Source organism: Chiloscyllium plagiosum, unplaced genomic scaffold, assembly GCF_037043375.1.
Source record: "Chiloscyllium plagiosum isolate Xiang-an unplaced genomic scaffold, Cpla_swu_hap1 HiC_scaffold_44, whole genome shotgun sequence".
NCBI lineage: Eukaryota > Metazoa > Chordata > Chondrichthyes > Orectolobiformes > Hemiscylliidae > Chiloscyllium > Chiloscyllium plagiosum.
The window spans coordinates 171,418-192,680 of record NW_028270182.1 but is presented as its reverse complement, the minus strand read 5'-3'; the positions used below and the strand labels follow the sequence as shown (position 1 = coordinate 192,680).

Here is a 21,263-nt window from a genome sequence, read left to right as displayed (position 1 = left end):
TTTGAGCGGGGGGATGGTGTAGAGAGACCTTTACTCTGGATCTAACCCCATGCTCTCCCTGTCCCTGGGAGTGATTGATCGGGGGGTTGGTGTCGAGAGACCTTTAATCTGTATCTAACCCCATGCTGTCCCTGTCCCTGGGAGTGTTTGATCGGGGGGTTGGTGTAGTGAGACCTTTTCCTGAAGAAGGGCATGTGCCCGAAACGTCGAATCTTCTGTTCCCTAGATGCTGCCTGACCTGCTGTGCTGTTCCAGCAATAAAGTTTCAGTAGTGAGACCTTTACTCTGTATCTAACCCCATGCTGTCCCTGTCCCTGGGAGTGTTTGATCGGGGGGAAGGTGTAGAGAGACCTTTACTCTGTATCTAACCCCATGCTGTCCCTGTCCCTGGGAGTGTTTGATCGGGGGGATGGTGTAGAGAGACCTTTACTCTGCATCTAACCCCATGCTGTTCCTGTCCTGTGGGAGTGTTTGATTGAGGGGGAATGTTGTAGAGGAAGCTTTACTCTGTATCTAACCCCATGCTGTCCCTGTCCCTGGGAGTGTTTGATTGAGGGGGAATGTTGTAGAGGAAGCTTTACTCTGTATCTAACCCCATGCTGTCCCTGTCCTGTGGGAGCGTTTGAACGGGGAGATAGTGTAGGATACCTTTACTCTATATCTAACCCAATGCTGTCCCTGTCCCTGGGACTGTTTGATCGGGGGGATGGTGTAGAGAGACCTTTACTCTATATCTAACCCCATGCTGTCCCTGTCCCTGGGAGTGTTTGATCTGGTGGATGGTGTAGGGAGACCTTTACTCTGTATCTCACCCCATGCTGTCCCTGTCCCTGGGACGGTTTGATCGGGGAGATAGTGTAGAGGGAGCTTTACTCTGTATCTCACCCCATGCTGTCCCTGTCCCTGGGAGTGTTTGATCGGGGGAAGTTGCAGAGGGACCTTTACTCTGTACCTAACCCCATGCTGTCCCTGTCCATGGGAGTGTTTGATCGGGGGGACGGTGTTGGGAGACCTTTACTCTGTATCGAACCCCATGCTGTCCCTGTCCGTGGGAGTGTTTGATCGGGGGGATGGTGTAGAGAGACCTTTACTCTGTATCTAACCCCATGCTGTCCCTGTCCCTGGGAGTGTTTGATCAGGGGGATGGTGTAGAGAGACCTTTACTCTGTATCTAACCACATGCTGTCCCTGTTCCTGGGAGTGTTTGATCGGGGGGAATGGTGTAGAGAGACCTTTACTCTGTATCTAACCCCATGCTGTCCCTGTCCGTGGGACGTTTGATTGGGGGACGGTGTTGGGAGACCTTTACTCTGTATCTAACCCCATGCTGTCCCTGTCTCTGGGAGTGTTTGATCAGGGGTATGGTGTAGAGGGACCTTTACTCTGTATCTAACCACATGCTGTCCCTGTCCGTGGGAGTGTTTGATCGGGGGGATGGTGGAGAGAGACCTTTACTCTGTATCTAATCCCATGCTGTCCCTGTCCCTGGGAGTGTTTGATCGGGGGGATGGTGTAGAGAGACCTTTACTCTGTATCTAACCCCATGCTGTCCCTGTCCCTGGGAGTGTTTGATTGGGGGACGGTGTTGGGAGACCTTTACTCTGTATCTAACCCCATGCTGTCCCTGTCTCTGGGAGTGTTTGATCAGGGGTATGGTGTAGAGGGTCCTTTACTCTGTATCTAACCACATGCTGTCCCTGTCCTGTGGGAGTGTTTGATCGGGGAATGGTGTAGTGAGTCCTTTACTCTGTATCGAACCCCATGTTGTCCCTGTCCGTGGGAGTGTTTGATCGGGGGGGATGGTGTAGAGAGACCTTTATTCTGTATCTAACCCCATGCTGTCCCTGTTCCTGGGAGTGTTTGATCGGGGGGATGGGATAGAGAGACCTTTACTCTGTATCTAACCCCATGCTGTCCCTGTCCCTGGGAGTGTTTGATCAGGGGTATGGTGTAGAGGGACCTTTACTCTGTATCTAACCCCATGCTGTCCCTGTCTCTGGGAGTGTTTGATCAGGGGTATGGTGTAGAGGGACCTTTACTCTGTATCTAACCACATGCTATCCCTGTCCGTGGGAGTGTTTGATCGGGGGGATGGTGGAGAGAGATCTTTACTCTGTATCTAATCCCATGCTGTCCCTGTCCCTGGGAGTGTTTGATCGGGGGGATGGTCTTGAAGGAGCTTTACTCTGCACCTAACCCCATGCTGTCCCTGTCCCTGGGAGTGTTTGATCAGGGAGTTTGGTGTAGGGAGACCTTTACTCTGTATCTAACCCCATGCTGTCCCTGTCCATGGGAGTGTTTGATCGGGGGGATGGTGAAGAGAGACCTTTACTCTGTATCTAACCCCCCTGGGAGTGTTTGATCGGGGGATGGTGTAGAGAGACCTTTACTCTGTATCTAACCCCATGCTGTCCCTGTCCATGGGAGTGTTTGATCGGGGGGATGGTGAAGAGAGACCTTTACTCTGTATCTAACCCCCCTGGGAGTGTTTGATCGGGGGGATGGTGTAGAGAGACCTTTACTCTGTATCTAAACCCATGCTGTCCCTGTCCATGGGAGTGTTTGATCGGGGGGTTGGTGTAGAGAGACCTTTACCCTGTATCTAACCCCATGCTGTCCCTGTCCCTGGGAGTGTTTGATCGGGGGGAAGGTGTAGAGAGACCTTTACTCTGTATCTAACCCCATGCTGTCCCTGTCCCTGGGAGTGTTTGATCGGGGGGATGGTGTAGAGAGACCTTTACTCTGTATCTAACCCCATGCTGTTCCTGTCCTGTGGGAGTGTTTGATTGAGGGGGAATGTTGTAGAGGAAGCTTTACTCGGTATCTAACCCCATGCTGTCCCTGTCCTGTGGGAGCGTTTGAACGGGGAGATGGTGTAGGATACCTTTACTCTATATCTAACCCCATGCTGTCCCTGTCCCTGCGAGTGTTTGATCTGGTGGATCGGGTAGGGAGACCTTTACTCTGTATCTCACCCCATGCTGTCCCTGTCCCTGGGACGGTTTGATCGGGGAGATAGTGTCGAGGGAGCTTTACTCTGTATCTCACCCCATGCTGTCCCTGTCCCTGGGAGTGTTTGATCGGGGGAAGTTGCAGAGGGAGCTTTACTCTGTATCTAACCCCATGCTGTCCCTGTGCGTGGGAGTGTTTGATCGGGGGGATGGTGTAGTGAGTCCTTTACTCTGTATCGAACCCCATGCTGTCCCTGTCCGTGGGAGTGTTTGATCGGGGGGATGGTGTAGAGAGACCTTTACTCTGTATCTAACCCCATGCTGTCCCTGTTCCTGGGAGTGTTTGATCGGGGGGATGGTGTAGAGAGACCTTTACTCTGTATCTAACCCCATGCTGTCCCTGTCCTTGGGAGTGTTTGATTGGGGGATGGTGTTGGGAGACCTTTACTCTGTATCTAACCCCATGCTGTCCCTGTCTCTGGGAGTGTTTGATCAGGGGTATGGTGTAGAGAGACCTTTACTGTGTATCTAACCACATGCTGTCCCTGTCCCTGGGAGTGTTTGATCGGGGGGAAGGTGTAGAGGGACCTTTACTCTGTATCTAACCCCATGCTGTCCCTGTCCGTGGGAGTGTTTGATCGGGGGGAAGGTGTAGAGGGACCTTTACTCTGTATCTAACCACATGCTGTCCCTGTCCGTGGGAGTGTTTGATCGGGAGGATGGTGTAGAGAGACCTTTACTCTGTATCTAACCCCATGCTGTCCCTGTCCCTGGGAGTGTTTGATTGAGGGGGAATGTTGTAGAGGAAGCTTTACTCTGTATCTCACCCCATGCTGTCCCTGTCCCTCGGAGTGTTTGATGGGGGAATGGTGTAGAGAGTCCTTTCCTCTGTATCTAACCCCATGCTGTACCTGTCCCTGGGAGTGTTTGATCGGGGATGTTGTAGAGAGACCTTTACTCTGTATCTAACCCCATGCTGTACCTGTCCTGTGGGAGTGTTTGATCGGGGGGATGGTGTACAGGGAGCTGTATCTAACCCCATGCTGTCCCTGTCTCTGGGAGTGTTTGATCGGGGGGATGGTGTAGAGAGACCTTTACTCTGTATCTAACCCCATGCTGTCCCTGTTCCTGGGAGTGTTTGATCGGGGGGATGGTGTAGGGAGACCTTTACTCTGTATCTAACCACATGCTGTCCCAGTCCCTGGGAATGTTTGATCGGGGGGATGGTGTAGAGAGACCTTTACTCTGCATCTAACCCCATGCTGTCCCTGTCACTGGGAGTGTTTGATCGGGTGGATGGTGTAGAGAGACCTTTACTCTGTATCGAACCCCATGCTGTCCCTGTCCCTGGGAGTGTTTGATCGGGTGGATGGTGTCGGGAGACCTTTACACTGTATCTAACCCCATGCTGTCCCTGTCCCTGGGAGTGTTAGATCGGGGGGATGGTGTAGAGAGACCTTTACTCTGTATCTAACCCCATGCTGTCCCTGTCCCTGGGAGTGTTTGATCGGGGGGATGGTGTAGAGAGACCTTTACTCTGTATCTAACCCCATGCTGTCCCTGTCCCTGGGAGTGTTTGATCGGGGAGATGGTGTAGGGAGACCTTTACTCTGTATCTAACCCAATGCTGTCCCTGTCCCTGGGAGTGTTTGATCGGGGAGATGGTGTAGGGAGACCTTTACTCTGTATCTAACCCCATGCTGTCCCTGTCCCTGGGAGTGTTTGATCGGGGAGATGGTGTAGAGAGACCTTTACTCTGTATCTAACCCAATGCTGTCCGTGTCCTGTGGATGTATTTGATCGGGGAGATGGTGGAGGGAGACCTTTACTCTGTATCTAAGCCATGCTGTCCCTGTCCCTGGGAGTGTTTGATCGGGGGGATGGTGTAGAGAGACCTTTACTCTGTATCTAACCCCATGCTGTCCCGGTCCCTGGGAGTGTTTGGTCGGGGGAATGGTGTTGAGAGACCTTTAATCTGTATCTAACCCCATGCTGTCCCTGTCCTGTGGGAGTGTTTGATCGGGAGGATGGTGTAGAGAGACCTTTACTCTGTATCTGACCCCATGCTATCCCTGTCCTGTGGGAGTGTTTGATCGGGGGGATGGTGTCGAGAGACATTTACTCTGTATCTAACCCCATGCTGTCCCTGTCCCTGGGAGTGTTTGATCGTGGGGGTTGGTGTAGAGAGACCTTGACTCTGTATCTAACCCCATGCTGTCCCTGTCCCTTGGAGTGTTTGATCGGGGGGATGGTGTAGAGAGACCTTTACTCTGGATCTAACCCCATGCTCTCCCTGTCCCTGGGAGTGATTGATCGGGGGGTTGGTGTCGAGAGACCTTTAATCTGTATCTAACCCCATGCTGTCCCTGTCCCTGGGAGTGTTTGATCGGGGGGTTGGTGTAGTGAGACCTTTTCCTGAAGAAGGGCATGTGCCCGAAACGTCGAATCTTCTGTTCCCTAGATGCTGCCTGACCTGCTGTGCTGTTCCAGCAATAAAGTTTCAGTAGTGAGACCTTTACTCTGTATCTAACCCCATGCTGTCCCTGTCCCTGGGAGTGTTTGATCGGGGGGAAGGTGTAGAGAGACCTTTACTCTGTATCTAACCCCATGCTGTCCCTGTCCCTGGGAGTGTTTGATCGGGGGGATGGTGTAGAGAGACCTTTACTCTGCATCTAACCCCATGCTGTTCCTGTCCTGTGGGAGTGTTTGATTGAGGGGGAATGTTGTAGAGGAAGCTTTACTCTGTATCTAACCCCATGCTGTCCCTGTCTCTGGGAGTGTTTGATTGAGGGGGAATGTTGTAGAGGAAGCTTTACTCTGTATCTAACCCCATGCTGTCCCTTTCCCTGGGAGTGTTTGATTGAGGGGGAATGTTGTAGAGGAAGCTTTACTCTGTATCTAACCCAATGCTGTCCCTGTCCCTGGGAGTGTTTGATCGGGGGGATGGTGTAGGGAGACCTTTACTCTGTATCTCACCCCATGCTGTCCCTGTCCCTGGGACGGTTTGATCGGGGAGATAGTGTAGAGGGAGCTTTACTCTGTATCTCACCCCATGCTGTCCCTGTCCCTGGGAGTGTTTGTTCGGGGGAAGTTGCAGAGGGACCTTTACTCTGTATCTAACCCCATGCTGTCCCTGTCCATGGGAGTGTTTGATCGGGGGGACGGTGTTGGGAGACCTTTACTCTGTATCGAACCCCATGCTGTCCCTGTCCGTGGGAGTGTTTGATCGGGGGGATGGTGTAGAGAGACCTTTACTCTGTATCTAACCCCATGCTGTCCCTGTTCCTGGGAGTGTTTGATCGGGGGGATGGTGTAGAGAGACCTTTACTCTGTATCTAACCCCATGCTGTCCCTGTCCCTGGGAGTGTTTGATTGGGGGGAAGGTGTAGAGAGACCTTTACTCTGTATCTAACCCCATGCTGTCCCTGTCCCTGGGAGTGTTTGATCGGGGGGAAGGTGTAGAGAGACCTTTACTCTGTATCTAACCCCATGCTGTCCCTGTCCCTGGGAGTGTTTGATTGGGGGATGGTGTTGGGAGACCTTTACTCTGTATCTAACCGCATGCTGTCCCTGTCTCTGGGAGTGTTTGATCAGGGGTATGGTGTAGAGGGACCTTTACTCTGTATCTAACCACATGCTGTCCCTGTCCGTGGGAGTGTTTGATCGGGGGGATGGTGGAGAGAGACATTTACTCTGTATCTAACCCCATGCTGTCCCTGTCCCTGGGAGTGTTTGATCGGGGAATGGTGTAGTGAGTCGTTTACTCTGTATCGAACCCCATGCTGTCCCTGTCCGTGGGAGTGTTTGATCGGGGGGATGGTGTAGAGAGACCTTTACTCTGTATCTAACCCCATGCTGTCCCTGTTCCTGGGAGTGTTTGATCGGGGGGATGGTATAGAGAGACCTTTACTCTGTATCTAACCCCATGCTGTCCCTGTCTCTGGGAGTGTTTGATCAGGGGTATGGTGTAGAGGGACCTTTACTCTGTATCTAACCACATGCTGTCCCTGTCCGTGGGAGTGTTTGATCGGGGGGATGGTGGAGAGAGACCTTTACTCTGTATCTAACCCCATGCTGTCCCTGTTCCTGGGAGTGTTTGATCAGGGGTATGGTGTAGAGGGACCTTTACTCTGTATCTAACCCCATGCTGTCCCTGTCTCTGGGAGTGTTTGATCAGGGGTATGGTGTAGAGGGACCTTTACTCTGTATCTAACCACATGCTGTCCCTCTCCGTGGGAGTGTTTGATCGGGGGGATGGTGGAGAGAGACCTTTACTCTGTATCTAATCCCATGCTGTCCCTGTCCCTGGGAGTGTTTGATCGGGGGGATGGTCTTGAAGGAGCTTTACTCTGCACCTAACCCCATGCTGTCCCTGTCCCTGGGAGTGTTTGATCAGGGAGTTTGGTGTAGGGAGACCTTTTCTCTGTATCTAACCCCATGCTGTCCCTGTCCATGGGAGTGTTTGATCGGGGGGATGGTGAAGAGAAACCTTTACTCTGTATCTAACCCCCCTGGGAGTGTTTGATCGGGGGGATGGTGTAGAGAGACCTTTACTCTGTATCTAACCCCATGCTGTCCCTGTCCATGGGAGTGTTTGATCGGGGGGTTGGTGTAGAGAGACCTTTACCCTGTATCTAACACCATGCTGTCCCTGTCCCTGGGAGTGTTTGATCGGGGGGAAGGTGTAGAGAGACCTTTACTCTGTATCTAACCCCATGCTGTCCCTGTCCCTGGGAGTGTTTGATCGGGGGGATGGTGTAGAGAGACCTTTACTCTGTATCTAACCCCATGCTGTTCCTGTCCTGTGTGAGTGTTCGATTGAGGGGGAATGTTGTAGAGGAAGCTTTACTCTGTATCTAACCCCATGCTGTCCCTGTTCTGTGGGAGCGTTTGAACGGGGAGATGGTGTAGGATACCTTTACTCTATATCTAACCCCATGCTGTCCCTGTCCCTGGGAGTGTTTGATCTGGTGGATGGGGTAGGGAGACCTTTACTCTGTATCTCACCCCATGCTGTCCCTGTCCTTGGGACGGTTTGATCGGGGGAAGTTGCAGAGGGAGCTTTACTCTGTATCTAACCCCATGCTGTCCCTGTGCGTGGGAGTGTTTGATCGGGGGGATGGTGTAGTGAGTCCTTTACTCTGTATCGAACCCCATGCTGTCCCTGTCCTGTGGGAGTGTTTGATCGGGGGGATGGTGTAGAGAGACCTTTACTCTGTATCTAACCCCATGCTGTCCCTGTCCTTGGGAGTGTTTGATTGGGGGATGGTGTTGGGAGACCTTTACTCTGTATCTAATCCCATGCTGTCCCTGTCCCTGGGAGTGTTTGATCGGGGGATGGTCTTGACGGAGCTTTACTCTGCACCTAACCCCATGCTGTCCCTGTCCCTGGCAGTGTTTGATCAGGAGGATGGTGTGGAGAGACCTTGACTCTGTATCTAACCCCATGCTGTCCCTGTCCCTGGGAGTGTTTGATCAGGGGGATGGTGTAGAGGGAGATTTACTCTGTATCTAACCCCATGCTGCCCCTGTCCTGTGGGAGTGATTGATCGGGGGGATGGTGTAGAGAGACCTTTACTCTGTATCTAACCCCATGCTGTCCCTGTCCATGGGAGTGTTTGATCGGGGGGATGGTGAAGAGAGACCTTTACTCTGTATCTAACCCCATGCTGTCCCTGTCCCTGGGAGTGTTTGATCGGGGGGATGGTGTAGAGAGACCTTTACTCTGTATCTAACCCCATGCTGTCCCTGTCCATGGGAGTGTTTGATCGGGGGGTTGGTGTAGAGAGACCTTTACCCTGTATCTAACCCCATGCTGTCCCTGTCCTGTGGGAGTGTGACCCTCTCCATATGTCCTGATGTGACTGTCAGTTTGTTCCTTCCAGCGACCCAGTGCCCTGCCTCCACCCGCTTGGACCCATTCTGTGAGATGAAGTTGGGAGACGTGTGTCAGAATGACACTGACTGCCATGCCTGGTCATCCTGCTGCGATGCCACCTGTGGAAAGAGATGTGTACCTCGTTTCCTCATGAGCCGTAAGTGATCAGTGTGTCTTTGTTAGATCAGAGACTATGGTGTGGTGATTACAGTACATGGCAGTGTGGGCAGGGAGCTGGGTGTGTGTGTCTGGGTATCAGTGTGGGTGTGTGTGTGGGTGAGTGTGGGTGTGTGTGTGGGGTGTGTGTGTGTGTGTGGGGTGTGTGTGTGTGTATGTGTGAGTCTGCGTGTGTGCATGTGTGAGTCTTTGTGTCTGTGTGTGTGTGTGTCTATGTGTGTGTCTGTCTGTGTGTGTATGTGTGTGTCTGTGTGTGTGTGTGTGTGTCTATGTGTCTGTGTGTGTCTCTGCGTGTGTGTGTGGTCTGTGTGTGTCTCTGTTTGTGTGTGTCTATGTGAGTCTGCGTGAGTGCATGTGTGAGTCTTTGTGTGTTTGTGTGTGTCTATGTGTGTGTGTGTGTGTCTGTGTGTGTGTCTATGTGTGTGTGTGTGTGTGTGAGTCTGCGTGAGTGCATGTGTGAGTCTTTGTGTGTGTGTGTCTATGTGTGTGTGTCTCTGCGTGTGTGTGTAAGTCTGCGTGAGTGCATGTGTGAGTCTTTGTGTGTGTGTGTGTGTGTGTCTATGTGTGTGTGTGTCTATGTGTGTGTGTGTGCGCGCGCGTCCGCGGCTTAGGGGGATCTGAGCGGGTGGTATTCGGAGATTCACCTGGAATTGCCTAAATACCTGAGGCTTCCTGAATCCCGGGGCTGTGGAGCTGGTCTGTCAGTGATGGAAGAGCCGTGGGAGTCCCTCGTGTCTCACTCGAGCAGATCCAAGGGAGTTGTGTGTTTCCGTACAACCGTATCCATACTGTCTCTGTGTTGTCCAGGTGATGATACCTGTCCTGCTCCCCACCGCCTGGAGCCCATGTGTGACCTGAAACTCGGAGATCGTTGCAGCGGAGATGAAGACTGTGATGCCTGGCAGAGCTGCTGTGAGAGCAAATGTGGAAATATCTGTATCCCCAGCTTCATGGATGATGGTACGTTGTGGGGATGACACTGTGAGGGAGATGTTGTGGAGAGCAACAGAGAGAGAGAGAGTGACAGAGAGAGGAGGGGGCACTGGGAAGATGGGAGAGAGAGAGTGAGACAGGGAGAGCAAAGGGGACCAGGAGAATGGGACACAGAGAGAGAGAGAGAGAGAGACAGGAGGGGGCACTGGGAAGATGGGCCAGAGAGAGGGAGACAGAGAGAGACAGGGAGAGAGAGACAGGGAGAGAGAGACAGAGAGAGAGAGACAGAGGGAGAGAGAGACAGAGGGAGAGAGAGAGAGCAAAGGGGACCAGGAGAATGGGACACAGAGAGAGAGAGAGACAGAGAGAGGAGGGGGCACTGGGAAGATGGGACACAGAGAGAGAGAGCGATGGATACTGTGTGTGTGTGTGAGACTGTGTGTGTGTGTGAGAGAGAGAGAGAGCGAGGGACTGTGAGAATGGGAGAGGCAAACAAAGAGAGAGAGGGGAGCGAAGAGATTGAGGTAGAGAGGCGAGGGAAGAATGAGACGGAGTGAGGGGAGGAATGAGGCAGACAGACTCTGGGTGACATGACGGAGGAATGAGAGAGGGACATAGAAAGGGACATGGAAGGACTGGGAGAGCGGCTGGTGGGAAATATGATTGGACAGATGGTGTGTTCAAACCAGAGAGTAGCGGAGGATGAAGGAGTCCAAACAACTCGAGACGTTACACAGACGAGACTTAGGTTTAGATTTCTATTTTATTTTCACATGTCGTGGAGTAGAGGAATCCAGGAACACAGTGTAAAAGGTATTCTTCATTCTTCATTCCAGCAAGATGGAATTGGTGAGAGAGACCGAGAGGGAGAAATAGAGATAGACAGAAAGATATTAATGTTCTACCCCAGCACTGACCCTCCGACAGTGCCTGCTCCCTCAGCAGTGACCCTCAGGCAGTGCCTGCTCCCTCAGCAGTGACCCTCAGACAGTGCCTGCTCCCTCAGCAGTGACCCTCAGACAGTGCCCACTCCCTCAGCACTGACCCTCAGACAGTGCCTGCTCCCTCAGCAGTGACCCTCCGACAGTGCCTGCTCCCTCAACACTGACCCTCCGACAGTGCCTGCTCCCTCAGCACTGACCCTCTGACAGTGCTTGCTCCCTCAGCACTGACCCTCCGACAGTGCCTGCTCCCTCAGCACTGACCCTCCGACAGTGCCTGCTCCCTCAGCACTGACCCTCCGACAGTGCTTGCTCCCTCAGCACTGACCCTCCGACAGTGCCTGCTCCCTCAGCAGTGACTCTCCGACAGTGCCTGCTCCCTCAGCACTGACACTCCGACAGTGCCTGCTCCCTCAGCACTGACCCTCAGACAGTGTCTGCTCCCTCAGCACTGATCCTCAGACAGTGCCCGCTCCCTCAGAACTGACCCTCCATCAGTGCCTGCTCCCTCAGCACTGCCCCTCCGTCAGTGCCTGCTCCCTCAGTTTTGACTCTCAGAATGTGCCTGCTCCCTCAGCACTGATCCTCAGACAGTGCCCGCTCCCTCAGAACTGACCCTCCATCAGTGCCTGCTCCCTCAGCACTGACCCTCCGTCAGTGCCTGCTCCCTCAGCACTGACCCTCAGAAAGTGCCTGCTCCCTCAGCACTGACCCTCAGACAGTGCCTGCTCCCTCAGCACTGACCCTCCGACAGTGCCTGCTCCCTCAGCACTGACCCTCAGACAGTGTCTGCTCCCTCAGCACTGACCCTCAGACAGTGCCTGCTCCCTCAGCACTGACCCTCCGACAGTGCCTGCTCCCTCAGCACTGACCCTCAGACAGTGCCTGCTCCCTCAGCACTGCCCCTCCGTCAGTGCCTGCTCCCTCAGCACTGACCCTCAGAAAGTGCCTGCTCCCTCAGCACTGATCCTCAGACAGTGCCTGCTCCCTCAGCACTGACCCTCAGACAGTGCCCGCTCCCTCAGAACTGACCCTCCATCAGTGCCTGCTCCCTCAGCACTGCCCCTCCGTCAGTGCCTGCTCCCTCAGCACTGACCCTCAGAAAGTGCCTGCTCCCTCAGCACTGACCCTCAGACAGTGCCTGCTCCCTCAGCACTGACCCTCAGAAAGTGTCTGCTCCCTCAGCACTGACCCTCAGACAGTGCCTGCTCCCTCAGCACTGACCCTCAGACAGTGCCTGCCCTCTCAGCACTGACCCTCAGACAGTGTCTGCTCCCTCAGCACTGACACTCCGTCCGTGCCCACTCCCTCAGCACTGACCTTCCGACAGTGCCTGCTCCCTCAGCACTGACCCTCCGTCAGTACCTGCTCCCTCAGCACTGACCCTCCAACAGTGCCCACTTCCTCAACCATGACCCTAGATCATTGCCTGCTCCCTCAGCACTGACCCTCCGACAGTGCCTGCTCCCTCAGCCCTGACCCTCAGTCAGTGCCTGCTCCCTCAGCACTGCCCCTCAGACAGTGCCTGCTCCCTCAGCACTGACCCTCAGACAGTGTCTGCTCCCTCAGCCCTGACCCTCAGACAGTGTCTGCTCCCTCAGCACTGACCATCAGACAGTGCCTGCTCCCTCAGCACTGACCCTCAGTCAGTGCCTGCTCCCTCAGCACTGCCCCTCAGACAGTGCCTGCTCCCTCAGCACTGACCCTCCGTCAGTGCCCGCTCCCTCAGCACTGACCGTCAGACAGTGTCTGCTCCCTCAGCCCTGACCCTCAGACAGTGTCTGCTCCCTCAGCACTGACCCTCCGACAGTGCCTGCTCCCTCAGCACTGACCCTCAGACAGTGTCTGCTCCCTCAGCACTGACCCTCAGACAGTGTCTGCTCCCTCAGCACTGACCCTCTGACAGTGCCTGCTCCCTCAGCACTGACCGTCAGACACTGCCTGCTCCCTCAGCACTGACCCTCAGACAGTGCCTGCTCCCTCAGCACTGACCGTCAGACAGTGTCTGCTCCCTCAGCACTGACCGTCAGACAGTGCCTGCTCCCTCAGCACTGACCCTCCAACAGTGCCTGCTCCCTCAGCCCTGACCCTCCGTCAGTGACCCACTGACAGTCATGCCTCCGCCAATCTCCCCCTTTCCCCTCCTCCTGTAATCTCCTTGTTGTTGTGTTGTAGATGAGGAAGGAGAGTGCCCTGATCTGTCCCGGGTGAAGAGGCATTCGAATGTGTCGTGTGTGACAGATGAGGAATGCGGGAGCTGGGAACAATGCTGCGACCTGGGCTGCGGAAGGAAATGTGTTTACAGCAGCTCACTGCACAGTAAGGACAGTGTGAAGCCAGACCATCAGAGGGTCTTCCCATGGACAATGTGGTATCACTGCACTGAGAAACCCCCTCTCACTCTCACACTCACATATACACACACACACACACACACACACTCATATAGATAGACACATACACACACACGCACATATACACACACTATATACACGCACACATGCGCACACTCTCATATATACACTCACACACATGCACTCACACACACACATACTCACATCCACACACACATGCACACGCTCACGCACACACTCATATATACAGACAGGCACGCGTACATGTACACAGATACATGCACACAGTCACTCACAGACACGTACACACACACAAACACACACACGTACAAAGACACACCCACAAAGAGACATGAGGTCTCACACACACGCAGTCTCTCTCTCACACACACACACACACACACACTTATTCACACACACACACTCACATATGCAGACACACACACTCACATATGCACACACACACACACTCACACTGACACACACACACACACGCTGACACACACACGCGCAGTATCACACACAGACACACACACGCGCGCAGTATCACACACACAGTGATGCAAATGGCCAAGCCTGTGACCCTCTGCTCTGACCGAGGTGGGATTACAGAGGAGGCCTTTCACTGCTGTGTCTATGCTGACTTCTCTTAAAGTGACTTCTGTCTCCTTCCAGCACTCACACTCTACCTGACCTTTCCCCTTGTCCGAATCTCCAGGACCTTTGTGCTCCCTCAGCCAGCGCACTGGAGGCAATGGAGCACTGTCTGTGAGCCCAGCTCTAACCAGGGATGGAGAAGGAGGTGGTGTGGCTTTGGGTGGTAATGGGGAGGTGGTTGGACGGTGGGTGCAGTGAGTTATTGTCCCTGGATTTGACTTTGGAGGAGTCTGGAGGCCTGTGTCTGTAAAGGAGGGTGGTATGCTCAGATCAGGCTCTGGAATAATGTCTCATTATCTATGCCCACACAGAGGGAGAGTCACAGTGCCCACACAGCCGTACCCTGGGCAAGGTCTGTAACATGACGTTGGGAGATGAGTGTGAGGCAGATGCTGACTGTGACCATTGGCAAATGTGCTGTGACGCTGGCTGTGGAAAAAGATGCGTTTTCCGATTCTTCAAAGGAGGTGAGGGGTCATCTGGTGATGGTTGTGGGGTGGGGGGATGTTATGGGGGGACACTGGATAGGGGAGCATGACCTCAAAATATAACCCAGTGATGGGAGTGTTTGATTGGGTCAGTGTAGAGGGAGGTTTCCTCTGTATCTTACCCCATGCTGTCCCACTCCTGGGAGTGTTTGATTAGGTCAGTGTAGAGGGAGGTTTCTTCTGTATCTAACCCCATGCTGTCCCTGTCCTGGAAGTGTTTGATGGGGTCAGTGTAGAGGGATATTTCCTCTGTATCTAACCCCATGCTGTCCCTGTCCTGGAAGTGTTTGATGGGGTCAGTGTAGAGGGAGATTTCCTCTGTATCTTACCCCATGCTGTCCCTCTCCTGGGAGTGTTTGATGGGGACAGTGTAGAGGGAGATTTCCTCTGTATCTTACCCCATGCTGTCCCTGTCCTGGGAGTGTTTGATGGGGTCAGTGTAGAGGGAGATTTCCTCTGTATCTTACCTCATGCTGTCCCTGTCCTGGGAGTGTTTGATGGGGTCAGTGCAGAGGGAGATTTCCTCTGTATCTTACCCCATGCTGTCCCTGTCCTGGAAGTGTTTGATGGGGTCAGTGTAGAGGGAGATTTCCTCTGTATCTTACCCCATGCTGTCCCTCTCCTGGGAGTGTTTGATGGGGACAGTGTAGAGGGAGATTTCCTCTGTATCTTACCCCATGCTGTCCCTGCCCAGGGAGTGTTTGATGGGGACAGTGTAGAGGGAGATTTCCTCTGTATCTTACCCCATGCTGTCCCTGTCCTGGGAGTGTTTGATGGGGACAGTGTCGAGGGAGATTTCCTCTGTATCTTACCACATCCTGTCCCTGTTCTGGGAATGTTTGATGCCGTCAATGTAGAGGGAGATTTCCTCTGTATCTAACCCCATGCTGTCCCTGTCCTGGGAGTGTTTGATGGGGACAGTGTAGAGGGAGGTTTCTCCTGTATCTTACCCCATGCTGTCCCTGTCCTGGGAGTGTTTGATGGGGACAGTGTAGAGGGAGATTTCCTCTGTATCTTACCCCATGCTGTCCCTGTCCTGGGAGTGTTTGATGGGGACAGTGTAGAGGGAGATTTCCTCTGTATCTAACCCCATGCTGTCCCTGCCCTGGGAGTGTTTGATGGGGACAGTGTAGAGGGAGATTTCCTCTGTATCTTACCCCATGCTGTCCCTCTCCTGGGAGTGTTTGATGGGGACAGTGTAGAGGGAGATTTCCTCTGTATCTAATCCCATACTGTCCCTGTCCTGGGAGTGTTTGATGGGGACAGTGTAGAGGGAGCTTTCCTTCCAGGTTAAAACAATAAGGAGAGATGTATTCTTTACACTTTGCTGTGTGTATGATCGTTGGGGACCATGTAGACTGAGAGAGACTTGCTCAGTTTCCATCCTGTCCATCCGGAGGTGTTTAACCTGAGACTCTGACTGAGCTTTAACCCAGTCTTTTCCCTTTCCTTCTGCTCTCCAGAGAATGGGAGCTGCCCAGATGCCAGGCGCCTTACCCCGATGTGCAATGTTAACTACGGCCAGGAATGTACAAATGACGATGACTGTGATCTGTGGCTCTCGTGCTGTGAGGCCGGATGTGGGAAGAGATGTGTCCATCGGTATCACAAACACGGTGAGGATGACTGACCCTCCCATCCCCCCCTTTAGCAAACACTGCACACGCCTGGTGGAGACAATCTGTCTGAGGCAGAGACCCCTCTCTGTCCCAGGAACCCAATCTCCCTGCCCCCTGCAGTTGGAGTATTCAGTTTGAGGGTGTCCCCTCTCAGTAGGAGACTCCATCCCAGGTCCCAGCTCATCCAGAGCCATTTCAGGATCATTCCCAATGGGAGCGAGTCTCCCCCAGTCTACTATATCCCATTGGAAAGCCAGCCCCAGTCTGCCCAATCCTGTCGTCATCAGCTTGTACCCATTGGAAGGTGCTGCTCACAAAACTGACACCCATTTGCCACCCTCTCTGTATTCCCCATTCCCATTTCCCCCAGTCCCAGCTCCCCCCATCTCCCATTTCACCTTACTCACTGAGCTGTCATGTTTGGCCAAGTCAGAATGGAAACCAGTGTGAAACCCTCCCTCCTCATTGTCACACTGCCATACCCAATCTACCCCTTTGTCTCCAGGCTTCCCCTTGTTTTTCCCTGGATCATCCCCTACTCCGTATAACCAGGGCGGTGCTGAATTTCCATCCGGCCTCTCACTGAATTCTGATCTGACCCGATAACAGGAAAGCGAGACGCAGAGTGTCCCAAACCATTCCAGATGCGACATATCTGTGACCGGGACGATGCCGAGGAGTGTGAGGTAGACGAAGACTGCGCAAGGTGGAAGCAGTGCTGTAACGTCGGGAACTGCGGCAAACGCTGCGTCTATGGGGTCCAGAGGCGAGGTAAGAGAGGGAGAACTCATCTCTCAAAGAGGAGAGTGTACGAGAGAGGTGCAGTTCTGTGAGGGAAGAGAGAGATGCCCATGAGTGAAGGAGAGGGGTTAGCTCCCGGTGTGTGTGGGAGTGGAGTGTGGTCCCTGAGTGTATGTCAGAGAGGAGAGTGGTCCCTGTGTGTGTGTGAGAGGAGAGTGGTCCCTGTGTGTGTGTGTGAGAGGAGAATGGTCCCTGTGTGTGTGTGAGAGGGGAGTGGTCCCTGTGTGTGTGTGAGAGAGGAGAGTGGTCCCTGTCTGTGTGTGAGAGGAGAGTGGTCCCTGTGTGTGTGAGAGAGGAGAGTGGTCCCTGTGTGTGTGTGAGAGGAGAGTGGTCTCTGTGTGTGTGTGTGAGAGGAGAGTGGTCCCTGTGTGTGTGTGTGAGAGGAGAGTGGTCCCTGTGTGTGAGAGAGGAGAGTGGTCCCTGTGTGTGTGAGAGGAGAGTGATCCCTGTGTGTGTGTGAGAGGAGAGTGGTCCCTGTGTGTGTGAGAGGAGAGTGGTCCCTGTGCCTGTGTGTGAGAGGAGAGTGGTCCCTGTGTGTGTGAGAGAGGAGAGTGGTCCCTGTGTGTGTGAGAGAGGAGAGTGGTCCCTGTGTGTGTGTGAGAGGAGAGTGGTCCCTGTGTGTGTGAGAGGAGAGTGGTCCCTGTGTGTGTGTGTGAGGAGAGTGGTCCCTGTGTGTGTGTGAGAGGAGAGTGGTCCCTGTGTGTGTGTGAGAGGAGAGTGGTCCCTGTGTGTGTGTGAGAGGAGAGTGGTCCCTGTGTGTGTGAGAGGAGAGTGGTCCCTGTGTGTGTGTGTGAGAGGAGAGTGGTCCCTGTGTGTGCGTGTGAGAGGAGAGTGGTCCCTGTGTGTGTGTGTGAGTGGAGAGTGGTCCCTGTGTGTGTGTGTGAGAGGAGAGTGGTCCCTGTGTGTGTGAGAGGAGAGTGGTCCCTGTGTGTGTGAGAGGAGAGTGGTCCCTGTGTGTGTGAGAGAGGAGGGTGGTCCATGTGTGTGTGTGAGAGGAGAGTGGTCCCTGTGTGTGTGTGTGAGAGGAGAGTGATCCCTGTGTGTGTGTGTGAGAGGAGAGTGGTCCCTGTGTGTGTGTGTGTGAGGAGAGTGGTCCCTGTGTGTGTGTGTGAGAGGAGAGTGGTCCCTGTGTGTGTGAGAGGGGAGTGGTCCCTGTGTGTGTGTGAGAGGAGAGTGGTCCCTGTGTGTGTGTGAGAGGAGAGTGGTCCCTGTGTGTGTGTGAGAGGAGAGTGGTCCCTGTGTGTGTGAGAGGAGAGTGGTCCCTGTGTGTGTGAGGAGAGTGGTCCCTGTGTGTGTGTGTGTGAGAGGAGAGTGGTCCCTGTGTGTGTGAGAGGGGAGTGGTCCCTGTGTGTGTGTGAGAGGAGAGTGGTCCCTGTGTGTGTGTGAGAGGAGAGTGGTCCCTGTGTGTGTGAGAGGAGAGTGGTCCCTGTGTGTGTGTGTGTGAGGAGAGTGGTCCCTGTGTGTGTGTGTGAGAGGGGAGTGGTCCCTGTGTGTGTGAGAGGAGAGTGGTCCCTGTGTGTGTGTCTGAGAGGAGAGTGGTCCCTGTGTGTGTGAGAGGAGAGTGGTCCCTGTGTGTGTGTGTGAGAGGAGAGTGGTCCCTGTGTGTGTCTGAGAGGAGAGTGGTCCCTGTGTGTGTGAGAGGAGAGTGGTCCCTGTGTGTGTGTGAGAGGACATTGGTCCCTGTGTGTGAGAGAGGAGAGTGGTCCCTGTGTGTGTGTGAGAGGAGAGTGGTCCCTGTGTGTGAGAGAGGAGAGTGGTCCCTGTGTGTGTGAGAGAGAGGAGAGTGGTCCCTGTGTGTGTGAGAGAGGAGAGTGGTCCCTGTGTGTGTGAGAGAGGAGAGTGGTCCCTGTGTGTGTGTGAGAGGAGAGTGGTCCCTGTGTGTGTGAGAGAGGAGAGTGGTCCCTGTGTGTGTGTGTGAGAGGAGAGTGGTCCCTGTGTGTGTGAGAGGAGAGTGGTCCCTGTGTGTGTGAGAGGAGAGTGGTCCCTGTGTGTGTGAGAGGTGAGTGGTCCCTGTGTGTGTGTCTGAGGGGAGAGTGGTCCCTGTGTGTGTGAGACGAGAGTGGTCCCTGTGTGTGTGTGTGAGAGGACATTGGTCCCTGTGTGTGAGAGAGGAGAGTGGTCCCTGTGTGTGTGTGAGAGGAGAGTGGTCCCTGTGTGTGTGTGTGTGAGAGGAGAGTGGTCCCTGTGTGTGTGTGAGGAGAGTGGTCCCTGTGTGTGAGAGGAGAGTGGTCCCTGTGTGTGTGTGAGAGGAGAGTGGTCCCTGTGTGTGTGTGTGAGAGGAGAGTGGTCCCTGTGTGTGTGAGGAGAGTGGTCCCTGTGTGTGTGTGTGTGAGAGGAGAGTGGTCCCTGTGTGTGTGAGAGGGGAGTGGTCCCTGTGTGTGTGTGAGAGGAGAGTGGTCCCTGTGTGTGTGTGAGAGGAGAGTGGTCCCTGTGTGTGTGAGAGGAGAGTGGTCCCTGTGTGTGTGTGTGTGAGGAGAGTGGTCCCTGTGTGTGTGTGTGAGAGGAGAGTGATCCCTGTGTGTGTGAGAGGAGAGCGGTCCCTGTGTGTGTGAGAGGGGAGTGGTCCCTGTGTGTGTGAGAGGAGAGTGGTCCCTGTGTGTGTGTCTGAGAGGAGAGTGGTCCCTGTGTGTGTGAGAGAGGATAGTGGTCCCTGTGTGTGTGTGTGTGAGGAGAGTGGTCCCTGTGTGTGTGTGGGAGGAGAGTGGTCTCTGTGTGTGTGTGTGAGAGGAGAATGGTCCCTGTGTGTGTGAGAGGGGAGTGGTCCCTGTGTGTGTGAGAGTGGAGAGTGGTCCCTGTGTGTGTGTGAGAGGAGAGTGGTCCCTGTGTGTGTGAGAGGAGAGTGGTCCCTGTGTGTGTGTGTGTGAGGAGAGTGGTCCCTGTGTGTGTGAGAGAGGAGGGTGGTCCATGTGTGTGTGTGAGAGGAGAGTGGTCCCTGTGTGTGTGTGTGAGAGGAGAGTTGTCCCTGTGTGTGTGTGTGAGAGGAGAGTGGTCCCTGTGTGTGTGTGTGAGAGGAGAGTGGTCCCTATGTGTGTGTGTGAGGAGAGTGGTCCCTGTGTGTGTGTGTGAGAGGAGAGTGGTCCCTGTGTGTGTGTGAGAGGAGAGTGGTCCCTGTGTGTGTGAGAGGGGAGTGGTCCCTGTGTGTGTGAGAGGACAGTGGTCCCTGTGTGTGCGGGAGGAGAGTGGTCCCTGTGTGTGTGTGTGAGAGGAGAGTGGTCCCTGTGTGTGTGTGTGAGAGGAGAGTGGTCCCTATGTGTGTGTGTGAGGAGAGTGGTCCCTGTGTGTGTGTGTGAGAGGAGAGTGGTCCCTGTGTGTGTGTGAGAGGAGAGTGGTCCCTGTGTGTGTGAGAGGGGAGTGGTCCCTGTGTGTGTGAGAGGAGAGTGGTCCCTGTGTGTGTGTCTGAGAGGAGAGTGGTCCCTGTGTGTGTGAGAGGAGAGTGGTCCCTGTGTGTGTGTGAGAGGAGAGTGGTCCCTGTGTGTGTGTGTGAGGAGAGTGGTCCCTGTGTGTGTGTGTGTGAGAAGAGTGGTCCCTGTGTGTGTGTGTGAGAGGAGAGTGGTCCCTGTGTGTGTGAGAGGGGAGTGGTCCCTGTGTGTGTGTGTGTGTGTGAGGAGAGTGGTCCCTGTGTGTGTGTGTGAGAGGAGAGTGGTCCCTGTGTGTGTGAGAGGGGAGTGGTCCCTGTGTGTGTGTGAGAGGAGAGTGGTCCCTGTGTGTGTGTGAGAGGAGAGTGGTCCCTGTGTGTGTGTGTGAGAGGAGAGTGGTCCCTGTGTGTGTGTGTGAGGAGAGTGGTCCCTGTGTGTGTGTGTGAGAGGAGAGTGGTCCCTGTGTGTGTGAGAGGAGAGTGGTCCCTGTGTGTGTGAGAGAGGAGAGTGGTCCCTGTGTGTGTGTGTGAGAGGAGAGTGGTCCCTGTGTGTGTGTGTGAGAGGAGAGTGGTCCCTGTATGTGTGTGTGAGAGGAGAGTGGTCCCTGTGTGTGTGTGTGAGAGGAGAGTGGTCCCTGTGTGTGTGTGAGAGGAGAGCGGTCCCTGTGTGTGTGAGAGGGGAGTGGTCCCTGTGTGTGTGAGAGGAGAGTGGTCCCTGTGTGTGTGTCTGAGAGGAGAGTGGTCCCTGTGTGTGTGAGAGGAGAGTGGTCCCTGTGTGTGTGTGTGAGAGGAGAGTGGTCCCTGTGTGTGTCTGAGAGGAGAGTGGTCCCTGTGTGTGTGAGAGGAGAGTGGTCCCTGTGTGTGTGTGAGAGGACATTGGTCCCTGTGTGTGAGAGAGGAGAGTGGTCCCTGTGTGTGTGTGAGAGGAGAGTGGTCCCTGTGTGTGAGAGAGGAGAGTGGTCCCTGTGTGTGTGAGAGAGAGGAGAGTGGTCCCTGTGTGTGTGAGAGAGGAGAGTGGTCCCTGTGTGTGTGAGAGAGGAGAGTGGTCCCTGTGTGTGTGTGAGAGGAGAGTGGTCCCTGTGTGTGTGAGAGAGGAGAGTGGTCCCTGT

The 21,263-nt window shown here is 54.3% G+C and overlaps 1 protein-coding gene across 1 annotated transcript in view; it reads left to right on the top strand.

The window, feature by feature from the left end:
• LOC148136850 (uncharacterized) overlaps nucleotides 1-21,263 on the top strand; it is a gene marked incomplete at its 3' end in the record, with an annotated part of 264,129 nt that overhangs the window by 80,607 nt on the left and 162,259 nt on the right. Inside the window, exons 28-33 of the mRNA XM_087982832.1 lie at nucleotides 8,837-8,986; nucleotides 9,814-9,966; nucleotides 13,056-13,199; nucleotides 14,203-14,358; nucleotides 15,843-15,995; nucleotides 16,608-16,769. Coding sequence (XP_087838958.1) covers nucleotides 8,837-8,986; nucleotides 9,814-9,966; nucleotides 13,056-13,199; nucleotides 14,203-14,358; nucleotides 15,843-15,995; nucleotides 16,608-16,769 — 918 coding nt within the window. The remainder of the gene's footprint in view (nucleotides 1-8,836; nucleotides 8,987-9,813; nucleotides 9,967-13,055; nucleotides 13,200-14,202; nucleotides 14,359-15,842; nucleotides 15,996-16,607; nucleotides 16,770-21,263) is intronic.